The 19,970-nt window shown below is 57.5% G+C and overlaps 1 protein-coding gene across 1 annotated transcript in view; it reads left to right on the top strand.

The window, feature by feature from the left end:
• The window catches only part of FBN3 (fibrillin 3), a 239,039-nt gene that overhangs the window by 197,721 nt on the left and 21,348 nt on the right, over window positions 1–19,970 (top strand). Inside the window, exons 46-55 of the mRNA XM_030540813.1 lie at window positions 207–335; window positions 2,118–2,237; window positions 3,000–3,125; window positions 3,653–3,805; window positions 4,753–4,818; window positions 11,023–11,148; window positions 11,404–11,523; window positions 12,819–12,941; window positions 14,032–14,163; window positions 14,873–14,998. Coding sequence (XP_030396673.1) covers window positions 207–335; window positions 2,118–2,237; window positions 3,000–3,125; window positions 3,653–3,805; window positions 4,753–4,818; window positions 11,023–11,148; window positions 11,404–11,523; window positions 12,819–12,941; window positions 14,032–14,163; window positions 14,873–14,998 — 1,221 coding nt within the window. The remainder of the gene's footprint in view (window positions 1–206; window positions 336–2,117; window positions 2,238–2,999; window positions 3,126–3,652; window positions 3,806–4,752; window positions 4,819–11,022; window positions 11,149–11,403; window positions 11,524–12,818; window positions 12,942–14,031; window positions 14,164–14,872; window positions 14,999–19,970) is intronic.

Here is a 19,970-nt window from a genome sequence, read left to right as displayed (position 1 = left end):
CAGTCACAGCTATATGGGTGTGAGGGTCGGATGTCACACACAGTCATAGCTGTATGAGTGTGAGGGTCAGGTGTCATACAGTCACAGCTGTGAGGTCATAAGGGTTGGGCGTCATACAGTAACAGCTGTCTGGGTGTGAGGGCCAGGTGTCACACACTCACCCTGTGGGTTTCTCCCACTGTGCTTTTCTCTCCTGCTCTCTGCAGACATTGACGAGTGCTCCTCCCTGGGGGGGCAGGTGTGCCGGAATGGCCAGTGTATAAACAGCATTGGCTCCTTCCAGTGCCTGTGCCAGGAAGGGTATGACCGGACCCTGGATGGGAAGAACTGTGTCGGTGAGTGCTTGGGCAGCAGCCGCTGTAATTCTCATCACGCCCGGTCTGTGAGTCGACCATCTGCAGGCCCCTTCCAGCAAATGTGCTCAGAGATGTGGAATCTCTGCTCTGGCTCAGGGCCATGACTGTGGGGTTGGGGGCTGGAGCATGGGTCTCAGTCAGGAGAGATCCCAGGGCCGAGCTTGGGGGAGCTCATGCATTACTGCGCTCTCGCTAGCTGCAGACACTGGCTCGAGTGCCAAGCTGAGGGTTATCGAGCAAAGTCGCTGCTCCGCGCCTGGTATGGGACACCATGGGAGTAGGGTTGCCAGCTTCATAAAATTTAAAAGCTGGACGCTCCAGGTGAAGTGCTGGAACCTCCCCTGCCAGCCTCTTCCCCTGAGGCCCCACCCCTGCCATGCCTCTTTCCCCGAGGCCCCATTCCTGCCACATCTCTTCCCCCTGAGGCCCTGTCACTGCCCCTTTTCCCCCAAAGCCCTGCTCCTGCCCCACCTCTTCCCCTAAGGCCCTGCCCCCACCCACTCCTCTCCTCCCTTCCTCTTCCCCCCCCATCGCTTGCTGCTTTTCCCTTCCCACCCTCACCATGCCCAGGTGAGGAGGGTCTTACCTGCCAAGCTGGGGCTGGGAACTGCATCCACCTGACGCAGGTAGGAGGTGGCCCCGGCTGAGTCGGGCTGGCGTGAGTGATGACCCTGCACCTCCCTGCATCCCCTGCCCACAGTAACCAGACTCTGAGTGTCCGGTCAGTAGATCTGACCAGACACTATTAGGTCCCCTTTTCGCCCAGACTTTACAGTCAGAAACCCAGGCACTTGGCCACCCAACATGGGATCTGGTGCCATGTACCTTCTCAACCAGCAGTTTTCTTGGGGCATAAAAACTATCCCATTGGCTGCAGAGTTCCCAGCTCAGTTCCCTGGACCAGGAAGCCCTGTTGGGCACAGTGTGGGAAACCCTGAGCCTGATGCAGAGCAAGATCATTCCCCTGCATCCCCAATGACAGCTCTGCCCTCCGACTGAGCCTGCTGACTGACCCCCACTGGCCCCTGGCACCAGGAAATGACTGCCCTGTTTCCAGCACTTAAGTGTGAGAACTGGTTGAACATGGGCCTGTAGACAGCAGTCGTTGTAGGTAGCACAGATCTTATTCAGCAGCAGACCCCAGGGGCCAGACGCCTTCTTGGCAAAGGTGGCCCAGGTGGTGCCCTGCTGTCAGAGGAGCTTGAAGAGCTTCCCAAGGTCTGGTTAGTGGAGGTGTTGTTGCCAAACTAGTCACCATGTTCAGCTGCTGGGCTCGCTGTGCGGTGCAGAGACATGCAGCGGTGTGCCCCACCCTTTCTGGGGGAAGGGATAGCTCTGTGGTTTGAGCATTGGCTTGCTAAACCCAGGGTTGTGAGCTCACTCCTTGAGGGGGCCATTTGGGGAACGGGGGTAAAAATCTGGGGATTGACCCTGCTTTGAGCAGCGGGTTGGACTAGGTGACCTCCTGAGGTCCCTTCCCACCGTGATATTCTTTGATTCTGTCTGTGCTGGCGGCTCCCAGGGGCCAGGGCATTCCCACAGCAGCTGAGGAGCACAGGGGGAGGACAGGAGATCACTGGGGTTCAAGGGGAGCAGTGGGGCCTTGTTGGGCTATGGCTCCCCCTGCTGCCCATGTAGGGTCCCTAGGGCAGTAGCATGCGCAATGGTTGGGCAGTCCCTGCCTGTGGGCCAGGAAGACTCCACATGGCAAAGCAGCCGGAGTCCAGCCCTGGGTGACTTTCCCCCCTTGTTTCTTTGCAGACATCAATGAGTGTGTGAGCCTGCCTGGAACCTGCTCTCCGGGGACATGTCAGAACCTGGAAGGCTCTTTCCGCTGCATCTGCCCCCCGGGGTACGAAGTGCAGAATGACAACTGCATCGGTAACGTTGGTTCCGCCATCCTACCACCGCACAGGGGCTACTCTGTCACCAGCCTGGGCCAGGTGCTTCCTAGGCAGCAGGGATACGGGCACTGCCCCAAGGCCTTACACTCTAAAGCAATTGGGTGTAGGTCAAGGCTGGCGCGTGACAGCCACAGAGTAGCAGAGGGCTGGCCAGGGATGCTTCAATCCCATCTTGACAGTTTCACAATTGCTAAGGGGATATTTTTAACCTTGTAATGAACATGCCAGGGAAATGGCATGTGTGGGCACCACCAGCCTCTAATGGAGAGAATCAGCACTGCCCAGTTATGTGTCATAGGCCCCGCACTGTGAATAGCTAGTGGTGATTCCCTTGGCTTTGGAGAGGGAGGAAGAGATCTGTCGCCATGACATCATGCTGTGTAGAGACCAGTGCAGCACAGACTTTGCTCACTGCTCTGTGTTCATGGGGAGCCAGGCACTGGTGGGTATTGGGCCCTTAGGGCAGTGGCACTGTGTGGCTGCAGTCTGCTCTGTGCAGGGGAGATGGGCTGTGGGGACCAGCTCAGACGGAGGAGTGGGAGGTGGGTGTGACTGGGGGACAGGTGCGCCCCCCACCCCCCCGTGGAAACCCTCAGGAAACATGCCTGTTCTCCTGCAGGAGTGACTTCTGAGCTCTGCAGGGCCCCTGCACCTGCCCAGGGGCTTGGCACCATGGAAAGAGCTGAGATCTTTGCCCTGGTACACGTCTAACCCACTCCTCTGTCCGTCCCATTCCCAGATATCAACGAGTGTGAGGAAGAGCCCAACATCTGCCTGTTTGGTACCTGCACCAACACTCCCGGCAGCTTCCAGTGCATCTGCCCCCCCGGCTTCGTCCTGTCCGACAACGGCCGCAGGTGCTTTGGTGAGTGCGCGCAGCCTCGCCCACAACCCGGGGGGTCCTCAGAGGCAGGGCTCATGTGTGGGGAAGGGGCGCCAAGGTAGGAATCCTGTGGCCCCTGCGGTGCCACCCAGTTCTGGGGCTCTACCAGCTGCCATTGCTGGGATGGGCACTGTCTCCCCTAGATGTCTGGATGCCTGGATGAGAGAGCTCCCAGAAAAAACTGAGCTCCAGGGCATGCTCGGTGGAGGGGCATCAGCTGCATGTGCCTTCCTGCACAACTCTGATCCCTTGGGGGCTCATCTCTGCTGGGGGGAAGGCGTAGCTCCATATCCCTGTGCCAGAGCTGCTTGCCTCTCAGGGGCTGCTTCTTGCACATGGAGCAGTGTTCTTTGGGCTCCAGGCCCAATCCTGCTCCCATTGCTGTCAGCAGCCAAACTCTTGTTCACTTACACACGTGGTGCAGGGACCCATACCACATGCAGCGTGTCACCAGGAGGTGCCGCGCCCGCCCCAGACGTCTGTAACATTCTCCCCTCCTGCTGCTGCAGACACCCGCCAGAGCTTCTGCTTCACCCGCTTCGACAATGGCAAGTGCTCTGTCCCCAAGGCCTTCAACACCACCAAAGCTCGCTGCTGCTGCAGCAAGATGCCTGGAGAGGGCTGGGGCGACCCCTGTGAGCTGTGCCCCCAGGAAGGAAACGGTAGGTGTCCCGGCCCCTTGGGAATCAGTGTGCATTGGATGCAGTAGGGAGCATAGAGCAGGAGCCAATGTGCAACCCACGGCAGGGAAACCCAGCCTGTGGCAGGGATCCCATAAGCCAGTTGTTCTCAACCCGGGGTGTGCGCAACCCTGAGGGTACACAGAGCATTTCCAGGGGGTACATCAGCGCATCTAGAGATTTGCCTAGTTTTACAACAAGCTACATAAAAAGCTCTAGCAAAGTCAGTACAAACTAAAATGTTATCCGGACAGTGACTTGTTTATACTGCTCTATATACTAGACACTGAAATGTAAGTAAAATATTAATATTCCAACTGATTTATTTGATAATTATATAGTCAAAATGAGGAAGTGAGCACTTTGTCAGTAATGTGGCTGTGACACTTTTGTATTTTTATGTCTGATTTTGTAAGCAAGTAGTTGTTAAGTGAGGTGAAACGTGGGGGTACGCGAGACAAATCAGACTCCAGAAAGGGGTACAGTGGTCTGGAAAGGTTAAGAGCCACTGCCATAAGGGATGTTCCTCAGTGGGATTGCAGCACTCTTGGATCCCAGCAGAATGGAGGCTTTCTCTGCCAGGAGAGTGGGAAGGGGGTGCCCCATTGCAACCGGAGCAGTGCCCCATAGCAACTGGTGTTCAGACCCTAGATTCTGCTATGAACTCTGCCACCAATTTGCTGGCAGGCTTTGGACAAGTCACTGCAGTCCTGTGTGCCTCCAGTTCCCAGTGGGGTGCAGTTCATTTCCCCACCTCACGGGGGCACTGTGTGCTTCAAGTATTGGTGTAATCATCAAGCATCATCATTAGTATTAACGAACCCAGCAGAGGTGCTGCTTTATCACATTCCCCCGTTGCTTTTCCCAGCCCTCCAACTCCAGCTAACGGAAGTAGCAGCTTGCACATCTCACTTTTCTGCTTCTCCCAGTTGCCTTCCAGGAGCTGTGCCCGTACGGCCATGGGGCTATCCCCGGCCCAGGCGATACCCGGGAAGGTAAGCGCCAGCATTCAGGAAACTGCATGGGCCAAAGGGTGCAGTGGGTGGACTGTGCCAGTAAGCGGTGCTGCACCAGGGACTTGGACCAAGCAGCAGCCGGACTCAGCTGGTCTAGACAGTCAGTGCTGAGCCCCTGTGCCGGGTGCCCAGAGTACTAGCTGAGTGGAGGGGCAGGTCCTCAGAGCACTGGCCACATGGGGGGCCCTCGGAGTGCTAGCAGCATGGGGGGAGGGTCCCAGAGTGCTGGCTGTGTGGGGGGGAGGATCCCAGAGTGCTAGCGGCATGGGGGGTGGCTCCCAGAGCGCTGACAGTATGGGGAGGTGGGTCTCAGAGCGCAGGCTGTATGCAGGAGGTCTCAGAGCACTGGCAGCATGGGGGGCCCTCGGAGTGCTAGCAGCATGGGGGGAGGGTCCCAGAGTGCTGGCTGTGTGGGGGGGAGGATCCCAGAGTGCTAGCGGCATGGGGGCGTGGGTCCCAGAGCGCTGATGGCATGGGGAGGTGGGTCTCAAAGTGCTGGCAGTATGGGGGAGTGGGTCTCAGAGCGCTGGCGACATGGGGGAGGTCTCAAAGCGCTGGCAACATGGGGAGTGGGTCTCAGAGCGCTGGCGACATAGGGGAGGTCTCAAAGCGCTGGCAGGATGGGGGGAGGGTCTCAGAACACTGGTGGTATGGGGGGAGGGTCTCAGAGCGCTGGCAGTATGGGGGGGAGGGTCTCAGAGCGCTGGTGGCATGGGGGGTAGGTCTCAGAGCGCTGTCAGGATGGGAGGAGGGTCTCAGAGCACTGGTGGTGTGGGGGGAGGGTCTCAGAGCGCTGGCGGTATGGGGGCATGGGTCTCAGAGCACTGGCAGTATGCGGGGGAGGGTTTCAGAGCGCTGGTGGCATGGGGGAGTGCATCTCAGAGCACTGGCGGCATGGGGGGGCCCTCAGAGCACTGGCAGCATGGGGGAGGATCACAGAGTGCTGGCTGTATGGGGAGTGGGTCTCAGAGCGCTGGCGGCATGGGGGGGAGGATCCCAGAGCGCTGATGGTATGGAGGGGAGGGTCACAGAGCGCTGGTGGTATGGGGGGGAGGGTCTCAGAGTGCTGGCAGCATGGGGGGAGGGTCCCAGAGCGCTGGCTGTATGGGGTGAGTCTCAGAGCACTGGTTGTATGCGGGGGAGGGTCTCAGAGTGCTAGCGGCGTGGGGGATGGGTCTCAGAGCGCTGGCAGCATGGGGAGGTGGGTCTCAGAGCACTGGTGGCATGGGGAGGTGGGTCTCAGAGCGCTGTCAGGATGGGGGGAGGGTCTCAGAGTGCTGGCGGCATGGGGGATGGGTCTCAGAGCGCTGGCAGCATGGGGAGGTGGGTCTCAGAGCGCTGGCAGTACGGAGGGAGGGTCTCAGAGCGCTGGCAGCATGGGGGGGTGGGTCTCAGCGCACTGGCAGCATGGGGGGAGGGTCCCAGAGCACTGGCTGTATGGGATGAGTCTCAGAGCGCTGGTGGTATGCGGGGGAGGGTCTCAGAGCGCTGGCAGTATGGCAGGGAGGGTCTCAGAGCGCTGGCGGCATGGGGGGATGGGTCTCAGAGCACTGGCAGCATGGGGGCGCCTTCAGAGTGCTGGCAGCATGGGGTGGAGGGTCCCAGAGTGCTGGCTGTATGGAGTGGGTCTCAGAGTGCTGGCAGCATGGGGGGGGTCTCAGAGCGCTGGCTGTATGGGGTGGGTCTCAGAGCGCTGGCAGCATGGGGGGGTCTCAGAGCGCTGGCTGTATGGGGTGGGTCTCAGAGTGCTTGGCAGCATGGGGGGGTCTCAGAGCGCTGGCTGTATGGGGTGGGTCTCAGAGCGCTGGCAGCATGGGGGGGTCTCAGAGCGCTGGCTGTATGGGGTGGGTCTCAGAGTGCTGGCAGCATGGGGGGGTCTCAGAGCTCTGGCAGCATGGGGGGGGTCTCAGAGCGCTGGCAGCATTGGAGAGTGGGTCTCAGAGTCAGAAGCGTAGCTAGGGGGGTGCAGGGGAAGCAGCCGCTTCCCCTCAGCACATTTTCCAAAAGCAGCACCTTTCTGCACAGCCAGCACTGGGCTCCGGACTCGCATTCTGGAGCCAGGCTTTCCATGCAGCCGCTGGCTTACTCTCGTCTCTGCCCCCCGGCATCCCCAGCCCTCCTTGCTGGCTCCCGGGATGCCAGGAGTTCATCAATGTTCACTTCATCCAGCCTCTCTGCCTCCTGCAAGGAGACGGGGCTCAGGAGTGTGGGGGGGATGCAGCCTTTGGGGGTGGCCCGGGGTCTTGAGCAGCATGGACAGCCCTCCCCCACCACCCACCCACCCACCCACCCACACACACACACACACACACACACACACACACACACACACACTTCCCTGGAGCTGCCAGCTCTCTGCTGTAATCTACTCCAAGCTGCTCTGTGCTGGGGAGCGGATCCCGTGCCAGCCCTGCCTAGTCCCCACAGAAAAGCCACGAGCAAGGGGCCCTGTCTGCCCCAGCCTCACCCTGGGGCTCCCCTCCCCCCCCGCAGAGTCCACAGGGTCTCCCAGTGCCACTCCCACTGAAAGCCACCCTTGCCGGCTCAGGGAACCTGGGGACAGAGGGTTCCTAGCTCCCGAGGCCACAAAGGACCTTGTGCTCATCTCAGCCAACCCCCTGCACGGCCCAGGCCAGAGCCAAGCCCCCCCAGTAACTCCTAGGACAGAGCTGCTGGGAACCAGCCACTCTCGCTCTGAACTGGGCAGCGATGGAGATCCCCCCCACCCCTGCAGGGGCGGCACAGCACGGCCGGAGGAGCCAAGTGGGAGGTGGCGCAGCCAGAGAAGTGAGGGGGGCGCAGCACGGGTGCAGCGTGGCCGGAGGAGCCATGCGGGGGGGTGGCACTGTCCAGCCTCCGCATTCATGGGTGGAGGGCTCGGCGGGCAGAGACTGAGGATGCTGGATTTGCAACAGGTAAACAGCTGGGGCGGGTGTGCAGGCTCCCTGAGCCGGTAGAGAGAGAGAGAGTAGGGTGTGGCAGCGTGTTAGTGAGGCTGGGTAGCTGCCTGTAGGGCATTTCTCGTGCTTGCGAATGGAAGAGCTGCCGCCAACAGGCGAGGTTGTTAGCATGTCAGTGGGCCGTGGGCAGCTTCGGGGCTACATGAATCAAACCCTGGGTTCTCGCAACCCCCCAACGCCCTGCAAACTTCCTCTGGGAAGCCATGGGGGGGTGGGCTCGGCCAGAGGAGCGAGGGGGTTGCGGTGCGGCTGGAGGAGCCGGGGGGCATGGCCAGAGGAGGAGCCAAGGGGGGGGCGCCTTTTTTATGTTTGCTCCCCCTGCTCTTAGAGCCTGGCTACGCCACTGCTCAGAACGCTGGCGGCATGGGGAGGTGGGTCTCAGAGCGCTGGTGGCATGGGGGGAGGGTCTCAGAGCGCTGGCGGTATGGGGGGGTCTCAGAACGCTGGTGGTATGGGGGGGTCTCAGAGCGTTGGTGGCATGGGGGGGTCTCAGAGCATTGGTGGCATGGGGGGAGGGTCTCAGAGCGCTGGCGGCATGGGGAGGTGGGTCTCAGAGCGCTGGCGGTATGGGGGGGTCTCAGAACGCTGGTGGTATGGGGGGGTCTCAGAGCGCTGGTGGCATGGGGGGAGGGTCTCAGAGCGCTGGCGGTATGGGGGAGTCTCAGAGCGCTGGTGGCATGGGGGATGGGTCTGAGAGCGCTGGCGGTATGGAGGGGTCTCACAGCGCTGGTGGTATGGGGGGAGGGTCTCAGAGCGCTGGCGGTATGGGGGGGTCTCAGAGCGCTGGTGGTATGGGGGGAGGGTCTCAGAGCGCTGGCGGCATGGGGAGGTCTCAGAGCACTGGTGGTGTGGGGGGTGGGTCTCAGAGCACTGGCGGTATGGGGGGAGGGTCTCAGAGCGCTGGCGGTATGGGGGAGTCTCAGAGCGCTGGTGGTGTGGGGGGTGGGTCTCAGAGCACTGGCGGTATGGGGGGTCTCAGAGTGCTGGTGGTATGGGGAGAAGGTCTCAGCGCTGGCGGCATGGGGGGGTCTCAAAGCACTGGTGGTATGGGGGGTGGGTCTCAGAGCGCTGGCGGCATAGGGGGTCTTAGAGCGCTGGCAGCAAGGGGGGGTGGGTCTCAGAGCGCTGGCGGTATGGGGGGGTCTCAGAGCGCTGGAGGCATGGGGGGGCTGGGTCTCAGAGCGCTGGCATCATGGGGAGGTGGGTCTGAGAGCGTTGGCAGTATGGGGGGGTCTCAGAGCACTGGCGGCATGGGGGGTGGGTCTCAGAGCGCTGGCAGTACGGGGGGGAGAGTCTCAGAGCGCTAGTGGTATGTGGGGGGGTCTCAGAGCGCTGGTGCTATCGGGGGGTCTCAGAGCGCTGGTGGCATGGATGGGAGAGTCTCAGAGCGCTGGCGGTATGGGGGGAGGGTCTCAGAGCGCTGGCGGCATGGGGGGGAGAGTCTCAGAGCGCTGGTTGTATGGGGGGGAGAGTCTCAGAGCGCTGGCGGTATTGGGGGAGGGTCTCAGAGCGCTAGCGGCATGGGGGTGCTGGGTCTCAGAGCGCTGGCGGTATGGAGAGGTGGATCTCATAGCGCTGGCGGTATGGAGAGGTGGATCTCAGAGTGCTGGCGGTATAGGGGGTGGGTCTCAGAGGGCTAGTGGCATGTGGGGAGGGTCTCAGAGCACTGGCTGTATGGGGAAGTGGGTCTGAGAGTGCTGGTGGCATGGGGGGGCTGAGTCTCAGAGTGCTGGCGGTATGGAGAGGTGGATCTCAGAGTGCTGGCGGTATAGGGGGTGGGTCTCAGAGGGCTAGTGGCATGTGGGGAGGGTCTCAGAGCACTGGCTGTATGAGGAAGTGGGTCTGAGAGTGCTGGTGGCATGGGGGGGCTGAGTCTCAGAGTGCTGGCGGTATGGGGAGGTGGGTCTCAGAGCGCTAGTGGCATGAGGGAGCTGGGTCTCAGAGTGCTGGTGGCATGTGGTGGGTCTCAGAGCGCTGGTGGTACAGGGGGAGGATCTCAGAGCGCTAGCAGCATGGGGAGGAGGGTCTCAGAGTGCTGGCGGTATGGGGAGGTGGGTCTCAGAGCGCTGGTGGCATGAGGGGGCTGGGTCTCAGAGTGCTAGTGGTATGGGGGGGTCTCAGAGCGCTGGTGGCATGAGGGGGCTGGGTCTCAGAGCGCTGGCGGTATGGGGGGAGGGTCTCAGAGCGCTGGAGGCATAGGGGGGCTGGGTCTCAGAGCGCTGGCATCATGGGGAGGTGGGTCTCAGAGCGCTGGTGGCATGAGGGGGCTGGGTCTCAGAGCGTTGGCGGCATGGGGGGGGTCTCAGAGCACTGGTGGTATGGGGGGTGGGTCTCAGAGCGGTGGCAGCATGGGGGGGTCTTAGAGCGCTGGCAGCAAAGGGGGTGGGTCTCAGAGCGCTGGCGGTATGAGGGGGTCTCAGAGCGCTGGAGGCATGAGGGGGCTGGGTCTCAGAGTGCTAGTGGTATGGGGGGGTCTCAGAGCGCTGGAGGCATGGGGGGGCTGGGTCTCAGAGCACTGGCAGTATGGGGGGGTCTCAGAGCGCTGGAGGCATGGGGGGTGGGTCTCAGAGCGCTGGCAGTACGGGGGGGAGAGTCTCAGAGCGCTAGTGGTATGTGGGGGGGTCTCAGAGCGCTGGTGCTATCAGTGGGTCTCAGAGCGCTGGTGGTATGGGGGGGTGTCTCAGAGCGCTGGTGCTATCGGGGGGTCTCAGAGCGCTGGTGGTATGGAGTGGGTCTCAGAGCACTGGCGGTATGGGGGGGAGGGTCTCAGAGCGCTGGCGGCATGGGGGAAGGTCTCAGAGCACTGGTGGTATGGGGGGGAGGGTCTCAGAGCACTGGCGGTATGGGGGGGAGGGTCTCAGAGCGCTGGTGGTATGGGGGGGAGGGTCTCAGAGCGCTGGCCGCATGGGGGGGATGGTCTCAGAGCGCTGGTGGTATGGGGGGGAGGGTCTCAGAGCGCTGGCAGTATGGGCGGTCCAGCCCCTCCGATCACTGCCTGCTCAGAGCTGCAGGCCCCCCATAGGCTCAGGCAATGCCATGCTGCACCCTGAGGTCCTCACTCAGTTTTCACTGACTCCAGGGAGGGAGGCCCAGGGACTGTCCCACTGGAATAGGCTGTGGCCTGCGGCTGCTGACCCTCCAGGGGGACTGTGTGTGCATGGCGCGGCTACCCGCAGATGGGGTCCTAAGAAGGGCCATTCTTAGGCAGCATTTCTATCTCCAGATGTGAACGAGTGCGCCGAGAACCTCGGGATCTGCATCAACGGGGCTTGTATTAACACTGATGGCTCCTTTCGCTGCGAATGTCCCTTTGGCTACAATTTGGATTACACCGGAGTCAACTGTGTGGGTGAGTGTCGCGGCCCTGGGCAGGGGGAGCAGTTCTGAGGGGAGGTGGGTGCTGAGTTATTCCACGACCACCTGCCTAATTCTGGCTTAGACGTTTCTAGCCCTTGCTCTTCCCTACGAGCTCTGGGGTGGAGTTCCTCGCTCCCCCACAGGGGCTGCTAGCTTTGCCTGGGCCTGCCTGAATGCACCGGCTGCAGGAAAGCGCCAACCAGAGTCTTTCCTGTGACTACTAACGCCATTCCTGCCCTTCACCCAGATACCGATGAATGCTCCATTGGCAACCCATGTGGGAATGGGACCTGCACCAACGTGGTGGGAGGCTTCGAGTGCACCTGCGACGAGGGATTTGAGCCAGGGCCCATGATGACCTGTGAAGGTAATGTTCCTCTGGGGCATGGGGCCCAGTGCCTTTCCCGATAGAGTCCCAGGAGCCTTGCAGTGGGGTCCGTGCAGCTGGCCCTCCCATGCAGCAAGAAGGCAGACAGCCCCATCAGACATTGGGGGGAAGGGCAGAGTCTGACAACTGTCCCCTCCCCCCTTTCCCCAGACCTCCTCTCTCCGGCTGGATCTGGGGTCACATTTGGGGAGGTTTGGGGGTTGTTGGATGCACGTACAATTATTTCCTGTGAAGGGCAGAGCCCTGAGCACTTCTGCGGGAGCAGAGAAGGGGGCAGAAGGGGAGGCTTTTGGGCTGCCTACTCCAACCAGCTCCCCGAAGCCCATGGCCAGGCCCTGAGAGAGGGCTTCCCTTCTTATTGGTGGTTCCTGGTCATAGCCCCAGAAGGAGGAGTTCTGCCCTCTTTGCCTGCCTGGCATGGCCCACCCCCACACCTGGAAGGGGGTTCAGGAAGCACAGGGTCATAGATGCACCCACACAAAAAAAGTGTGGGTGCTCAGCACCCATCAGCCACAACTTCTGGGCTATGCCACCAATCAGCTGTTTGGTGGGCTCAGAGAGGGGGCTGAGGGAAGGTTGAGAGCAGTGAGCGGCAGGTGGGCGGCTGCCTCAGGAAGGGGACGGAGTGAGGGCGGGAAGAGGCAGGGGGAGGGCGGAACCTCCAGGGAGGGGTGGAATGGGGGCAGAGTGGGGGTAGAACTTAGCGCCTGTGCACGGGGAGCCCCAGCCAGGCAGTGTGCACTGGAACCAGCGGGGTGGGGCAGGAAAGGACTGTGATGCTTGCCTCCCATAATCCTTGCCGGGCACTGGCATGGAGACCAGCATTGCTAAATCTGTAGCTTTGTCACTGCTGAGGATATGTACCAGCTTTCCCCAGCAGGTGGAGCTGTGCTGGGCACTAGGCTATAGGGCAGGGGTTCTCAAACTGGGGGTCAACCTCCACCCAAAACCCCACTTTGCCTCCAGCATTTGTAATGGTGTTAAATATATTTAAAAGTATTTGTAATTTATATGTGGGGTCACACTCAGAGCTTGCTATGTGAAAGGGGTCACCAGGACAAAAGTCTGAGAAACCCTGCTCTAGGGGTTGGGCTGTGCATAGCAAGCAGCTCAGGGTGGATCTCAGCACTCACTGCCTACACCACAGCAGGGCACGGAACCAGCATGGTGTCTCCAAGGGACGCACAACAGAGATATTTGGCTGCAGGGGCAGCAGTGTGGCAGGCACAGTGTCTGATGTGCAGGTCAGACTCATTCTCTCTCCTGCCGCTCAGATATCAACGAGTGCGCGCTGAACCCCCTGCTCTGCGCCTTCCGCTGCATCAACACCTTCGGCTCCTACGAGTGCACCTGCCCCTCGGGATACACCCTCCGGGAAGACAGGAGAATGTGCAAAGGTAAGGAACAGCTGCCTCCCATGGAGCTGTCCTGCCCTCCCGGACTGTCACCCTTAACCTGCCCCACTGGCACCAGCAGGAGCCATGGCTGGAACACCAGGCTGTCATCTGGGACACCGGCTTGTCTGCTCTTCCCGGCCCAGGGCTGGTTCCAGCCGCCGTGGGGTGTGCGAGCCCCGGCCATTGAGCTTTGGGATAGTGCTGGCTGGGAATGTGGCCTGGGTGCCTCAGTGTTTGTAGCGGTGTGTAACCACGTCTGCATACGATGGGCAATGGACCGAGTTGCGCACTGTGTCACATAGCAGAGTGCAGTCAGCGCTGGGTGGGGTTCGCTGTCCCCACCGCAAAACCCCCAGCTGGGGCTCAACCAGCCAGGCCGAGTCCAGCACTCCCAGTGTGTGGCCAGCAGGAGTCAGAGCACTCGGAGCCAGCCAGGGGCCCTCACCCAAACTAGCAGGTCTGGCAGCCTCTACTGCGGGAAGCCCTGGGATGCCTGCAGGTCAGACAGATCCCAGGGGTCGACTGGAACTTGGGACCTGCTAAGCACAGGAGGGGTTCAGTGCTGTGCAGCTCTGGTGCTTTGCCAACCATGTCCCTTGCAGCTCGGCAGGGCTGGCACTCCAAGGAGCGGGCCATACTTGCTACAGTACCTAGGCCTGCAGGGCTGGTGCCTTCGTCTACCCAGAGGATTTCGAGGTCTCTGTGCCAGCTGGTTGGAGTGCAGGCCAAACGCTGCCCCCAGAGCTGATGCAGGAGCTGCACTGCAGCCTGGCTCTTCCTCTCCACATTCCCTGCCTCTCCGCCAGGGCTGTGTGAGCAGCACATGCCTCTTCTGCCCAGTCTCAGCTCGTCTTTGCAGTGGCAGGTTGCCATTAACTCCAGCGGTTAGAGCAACTGGCATTCCATCTCTGGCTCTGCCCCTGACCTGCTGGGTGATCGTGGGCAAGTCACCTCTCTGTGCCTCTGCTTCGCCAGCTGTCGCACTGGGAGCAGGAGGCCTCACTACTCCCCTGGGTAATGAATGGCTGTCGGGGAGCACTCAGGCCCACAGAAAGCTGCAGGGGCTCATTCGCTGTGGTGTTGGTTGCAGATCTGGACGAGTGCACAGAAGGCCTCCATGACTGCGAGTCTCGAGGGATGATGTGCAAGAACCTCATTGGTACCTTCATGTGCATCTGCCCCCCAGGAATGCAGCGCAGACCCGACGGAGAGGGCTGTACAGGTACCAGTCACCTGGACGGAGGGAGGCATTAGCCACAGGGCCAGGGTTCATCTCCCTTCCTCACTTCTAGCTGTGGAGCTGTCTGTCCCGCTCCATTCCTGAGCTGTCCGATTAGCCACCTGTCAGCCAGACCTTGCCCTGAACTCCCGAGGCTGCTACTCCTGTTGCATTAGTGCCCAAAGGCATGTTCAGGGCCAGGGCCCAGCCTATGGTCACACCCAGCAGTGTTTCATTGTGGCCTTTCCCCAGGCCCTCTGCACATCCCCTTCCTGCACAGAGCTGTCAGAAGTGTCCACATCTGAGTTACACTGGAGAATCCTGGCCAGTCCTGACCTGCATCATGTCCCCTTGTGCCACCCCATGGGCACAAAGGGCACTAAAGCTGCCCTAAGGGATACTGGGGCATAGCCAGTTTGCTGCCCAGCCCCTGGGCCCAGGGGCAGGTTGAGGGCAGGAGGTGGGAGGAGGGCGGTGTAGCCGGAGAGCACTGCACTCCGCGATCCCCCACTGTAACAGCTGGAACATGCTGGGGCACGCTAGAGCCATCCTGAGCTTTTGGGGTAAATTAGACCTTGTCCTGGGAAGTGTGTGCTGCTTTGCTGTGGTGCTGTTGCGGCTCCATCTCGCCCAGCGGTGGCCCCTGGTTCTCAGGAACCCAAGTCTACAGACATGTTGTGTCCGAGCCATTCACCGATCCCCTTCCTCCTAGATGAGAACGAATGCCGCACCAAGCCGGGGATCTGCCCCAACGGCCGCTGTGTTAACAACGTGGGCAGCTATCGGTGTGACTGCAATGAAGGCTTCCAAGCCAGCGCCTCAGGCACCGAATGCATCGGTAATTAGCGTGCACAGCTTCACACAGCTCCTACCCATGCTGAGCAAGTCTTGCTCTGGAAGCAGCGGGGCTTGTCTGGGCCTGTGGGAGTGGAAAAGTCACACACCAGTCTGGTCCTCTTCCCCTGGATGAGCTGAGGTGCCGGGAGCCCGGGCTGAGCCTGGGATAAATGGGCTGCGTGTTTGCAGCATGGCGTTGCTGTTCAGAGGCCCAGCTGGTATGTTGGGCCTGTCCAGCAGTCTCGTATTGCTAATTTGGGAGGCGCTGATGCCCCTCTGTACCCCTCCCCTGGGGCACCATGTCTATCTGGGCAGCTCTGCCCCAGGACAGCAGTGTCAAGAGCAGATTGTGCAGGGGCTGAGCAATGAGTGCCAGAGCTGGCTGGGCTAAACGGAGATGTGTAATTACTGGGGCTGCCCAGCACACCGCGCCCCGAGGCTGCCAGCTGTACCACCATTCAGTGCTTCAGCAGCTAGACCCTGCAGGCACTAGCCTTGCTGGGACCCAGGAACCAGCCCACACATGCCAAGGGAGAGGGCATTTTCCTAGGGCTGGCAGGAAAGGGAAGGGTTGCAGATACCCTACGCTCAGAGGCTTAGACACTTAGAGTTCAAAGTGAGCGATAGCACTTCCTGTTAGGATCCCTGGGCAGTCCAGTGCAGAGCCAGGGCTCTTCCAGCGCAGTGCCTGGGCTGCCCTCTCAGTCCAGTCTCTACTCCAGCAAATAGGCACTTGCAGGGTTCCAGGCCCGGCTCAGTGTCTCTCACTGCACTGGCTCCCCACCCAGCCACTGCCGCTTCCACATACGTCCCACACAGACCTGCGCCCACCTGTGTCGTCCGACAGTCACAGCCTGTTCCACACGCGGCTCTCCACAGTTCCTTGGGCTTCTCTCCAGCTCCCTGCTGACTTGTGGATGTTGCTTCAGCTTCCAGTCAGAGCCCAGAAACTTCCTGGCTCAGGACCTTTCCCCTTACTTGGCCTAAGAACATAAGAACGGCCGTACCGGGCAGACCAAAGGTCCATCTAGCCCAGTATCTGTCTACCGACAGACGCCAATGCCAGGTGCCCCAGAGGGAGTGAACCTAACAGGCAATGATCAAGTGATCTCTCTCCTGCCATCCATCTCGATCCTCTGATGAACAGAGGCTAGAGACACCATTCTTTACCCTTCCTGGCTAATAGCCATTTATGGACTTAGCCATCATGAATTTATCCAGTTCCCTTTTAAACATTGTTATAGTCCCAGCCTTCACAACTTCCTCAGGTAAGGAGTTCCACAAGTTGACTGTGCGCTGTGTGAAGAAGAATTTCCTTTTATTTGTTTTAAACCTGCTGCCTATTAATTTCATTCGGTGACCCCTAGTTCTTGTATTATGGGAATAAATAAATAACTTTTCCTTATCCACTTTCTCCACATCACTCATGATTTTATGTACCTCTATCATATCCCCCCTTAGTCTCCTCTTTTCCAAGCTGAAGAGGCCTAGCCTCTTTAATCTTTCCTCATATGGGACCCTCTCCAAATCCCTAATCATTTTAGTTGCCCTTTTCTGAACCTTTTCTAGTGCTAGAATATCTTTTTTGAGGTGAGGAGACCACATCTGTACACAGTATTCGAGATGTTGACATACCATGGATTTATATAAGGGCAATAATATATTCTCTGTCTTATTCTCTATCCCCTTTTTAATGATTCCTAACATCTTGTTTGCTTTTTTGACCACCTCTGCGCACTGCGTGGACATCTTCAGAGAACTATCCACGATGACGCCAAGATCTTTTTCCTGACTCGTTGTAGCTAAATTAGCCCCCATCATATTGTATGTATAGTTGGGGGTTTTTTTTTCCAATGTGCATTACTTTACCTTTATCCACATTACATTTCATTTGCCATTTTGTTGCCCAATCACTTAGTTTTGTGAGATCTTTTTGAAGTTCTTCACAATCTGCTTTGGTCTTAACTATCTTGAGTAGTTTAGTATCATCTGCAAACTTTGCCACCTCACTGTTTACCCCTTTCTCCAGATCATTTATGAATAAATTGAATAGAATTGGTCCTAGGACTGACCCTTGGGGAACACCACTAGTTACCCCTCTCCATTCTGAGAATTTACCATTTATTCCTACCCTTTGTTCCCTGTCTTTTAACCAGTTCTCAGTCCATGAAAGGACCTTCCCTTTTATCCCATGACAGGTTAATTTACGTAACAGCCTTTGGTGAGGGACCTTGTCAAAGGCTTTCTGGACATCTAAGTACACTATGTCCACTGGATCCCCCTTGTCCACATGTTTGTTGACCCCTTCAAAGAACTCTAATAGATTAGTAAGACACGATTTCCCTTTACAGAAACCATGTTGACTATTATGTTTTTCTATGTGTCTGACAATTTTATTCTTAACTATTGTTTCAACTAATTTGCCCGGTACCGACGTTAGACTTACCATCTGTAATTGCCGGGATCACCTCTAGAGCTCTTTTTAAATATTGGTGTTACTTTAGCTAACTTCCAGTCATTGGGTACCGAAGCCGATTTAAAGGACAGGTTACAAACCTTAGTTAATAGTTCCGCAACTTCACATTTGAGTTCTTTCAAAACTCTTGGGTGAATGCCATCTGGTCCCAGTGACTTGTTTATGTTGAGTTTATCAATTAATTCCCAAACCTCCTCTAGTGACACTTCAATTTGTGACAGTTCCTCAGATTTGTCACCTACAAAAGCCAGCTCAGGTTTGGGAATCTCCCTAACATCCTCAGCTGTGAAGACTGAAGCAAAGAATCCATTTAGCTTCTCCGCAATGACTTTATCGTCTTTAAGCGCTCCTTTTGTATCTCGATCGTTAAGGGGCCCCACTGGTTGTTTAGCAGGCTTCCTGCTTTGATGTACTTAAAAAAACATTTTGTTATTACCTTTGGAGTTTTTGGCTAGCCGTTCCTCAAACTCCTCTTTGGCTTTTCTTATTACACTCTTGCACTTAAGCTGGCAGTGTTTGTGCTCCTTTCTATTTGCCTCACTAGGATTTGACTTCCACTTTTTAAAGGAAGTCTTTTTATCTCTCACTGCTTCTTTTACATGGTTAAGCCACGGTGGCTCTTTTTTAGTTCTTTTACTGTGTTTCTTAATTTGGGGTATACATTGAAGTTGGGCCTCTATTATGGTGTCTTTAAAAAGGGCCCATGCAACTTGCAGGGATTTCACTTTAGTCACTGTACCTTTTAACTTTTGTTTAACTAACCCCCTCATTTTTGTATAGTTCCCTCTTTTGAAATTAAATGCCACAGTGTTGGGCTGTTGAGGTGTTCTTCCCCCCACAGGGATGTTGAATGCTATTGTATTATGGTCACTATTTCCAAGCGGTCCTGCTATAGTTACCTCTTGGACCAGCTCCTGCGCTCCACTCAGGATTAAATCTAGAGTTGCCTCTCCCCTTGTGGGTTCCCGTACCAGCTGCTCCATGAAGCAATCATTTAAAGTATCGAGAAATTTTATCTCTGCATTTTGTCCTGAAGTGAAATGTTCCCAGTCAATATGGGGATAATTGAAATCCCCCACTATTATTGGGTTCTTAATTTTGATAGCCTCTCTGATTTCCCTTAGCATTTCATCATCACTATTATGATGGTGGTTGATAATAGATCCTTAACGTTATATTTTTATTAGAGCATGAAATTTCTATCCGCAGTGATTCTATGGAACTTTAGTTCACCCATCTTATTATTTAGACTTCTAGCATTTGTGTACAAGCACTTTAATAACTTGTCCCTATTTATTTGTCTGCTTTTCTGATGTGCCAGCCTGGGGAAGGGGCTGGGCAGAGGCGAGGGGGCTGCAGTGTAACTCCAACACTCAGAGTGTGACACTACCAGGGCCGGCTCTAGGCACCAGCAAACCAAGCATGTGCTTGGGGCAGCACAATTTCAGGGGTGACATTCCGGAGGGGGTTTTTTGTTTTTTGTTTCGCTTCAGCAGTTGCTGTCCTCCCACCACTTTATTTTTTTGTGTGCTTGGGACGGCAAAAAGCCTAGAACCGGCCCTAGACACTCCTAGCGCTGTTGGTCAGCGAGGCTTCTCGGGAGAGCAAGGGCTGCCCTGTCTGTCCCTGTGGACGGGAAGGTTAGCTTAGGGCGAGGGCCCACCCTTAGCTGTTACCTGTTTGTTCTGGGAGTGACCCCACTGGGCTGAGCCCTCTCCAGCTGTGCAAGGGTCTGGCACTACAAGAGGACAGAGGAAAGGGATTCTGATACACAGGTAAACAAGAGTTCCTGCCAGTGGCACAGCAGCGGTGAGTCTCTAAGGTTATATGGGTACTCTGCAGCTGGGAGGTGGGATTCCCAGCATGGGCAGACGGACTCATGGTAGCTCAAGCAGAGCTAGTGCACTAAAAATAGCAATGTGGACTGCCATGTATTGTACACGGTAGGGAGCAGGCTGCTACCAGCAGGTCAGGCTCCTGTCCCAGATACAGACTGGCTGCAGAGCTTTCTTGGCAGAGACATAAACACCAGAGCGTTCACTGTAAGATCCTGTAATGCTCTGCTGGGTATGGATTGTTCTTTCTGAGGAACATGCTGTAGATGTCATAGAATCATAGAATATGAGGGTTGGAAGGGACCTCCAACCCCTTGCTCAAAGCAGGACCAATCCCAACTAAATCATCCCAGCCAGGGCTTTGTCAAGCCTGACCTTAAAAACCTCTAAGGAAGGAGATTCCACCACTTCCCTAGGGAACCCATTCCAGTTCTTCACCACCCTCCTAGTGAAAAAGTGTTTCCTAATATCCAACCTAAAACTCCCTCACTGCAACTTGAGACCATTACGCCTTGTTCTGTCATCTGGTACCACTGAGAACAATCTAAATTCATCCTCTTTGGAACCCCCTTTCAGGTAGTTGAAAGCAGCTATCAAATCCCCCCTCATTCTTCTCTTCTGCAGACTAAACAATCCAGTTCCCTCAGCCTCTCCTCAGAAGT

This window comes from Gopherus evgoodei, chromosome 22 (assembly GCF_007399415.2).
Source record: "Gopherus evgoodei ecotype Sinaloan lineage chromosome 22, rGopEvg1_v1.p, whole genome shotgun sequence".
NCBI lineage: Eukaryota > Metazoa > Chordata > Testudines > Testudinidae > Gopherus > Gopherus evgoodei.
Note: the sequence above shows the minus strand (reverse complement) of the source record. Positions and strands in the feature narration are given on the sequence as shown.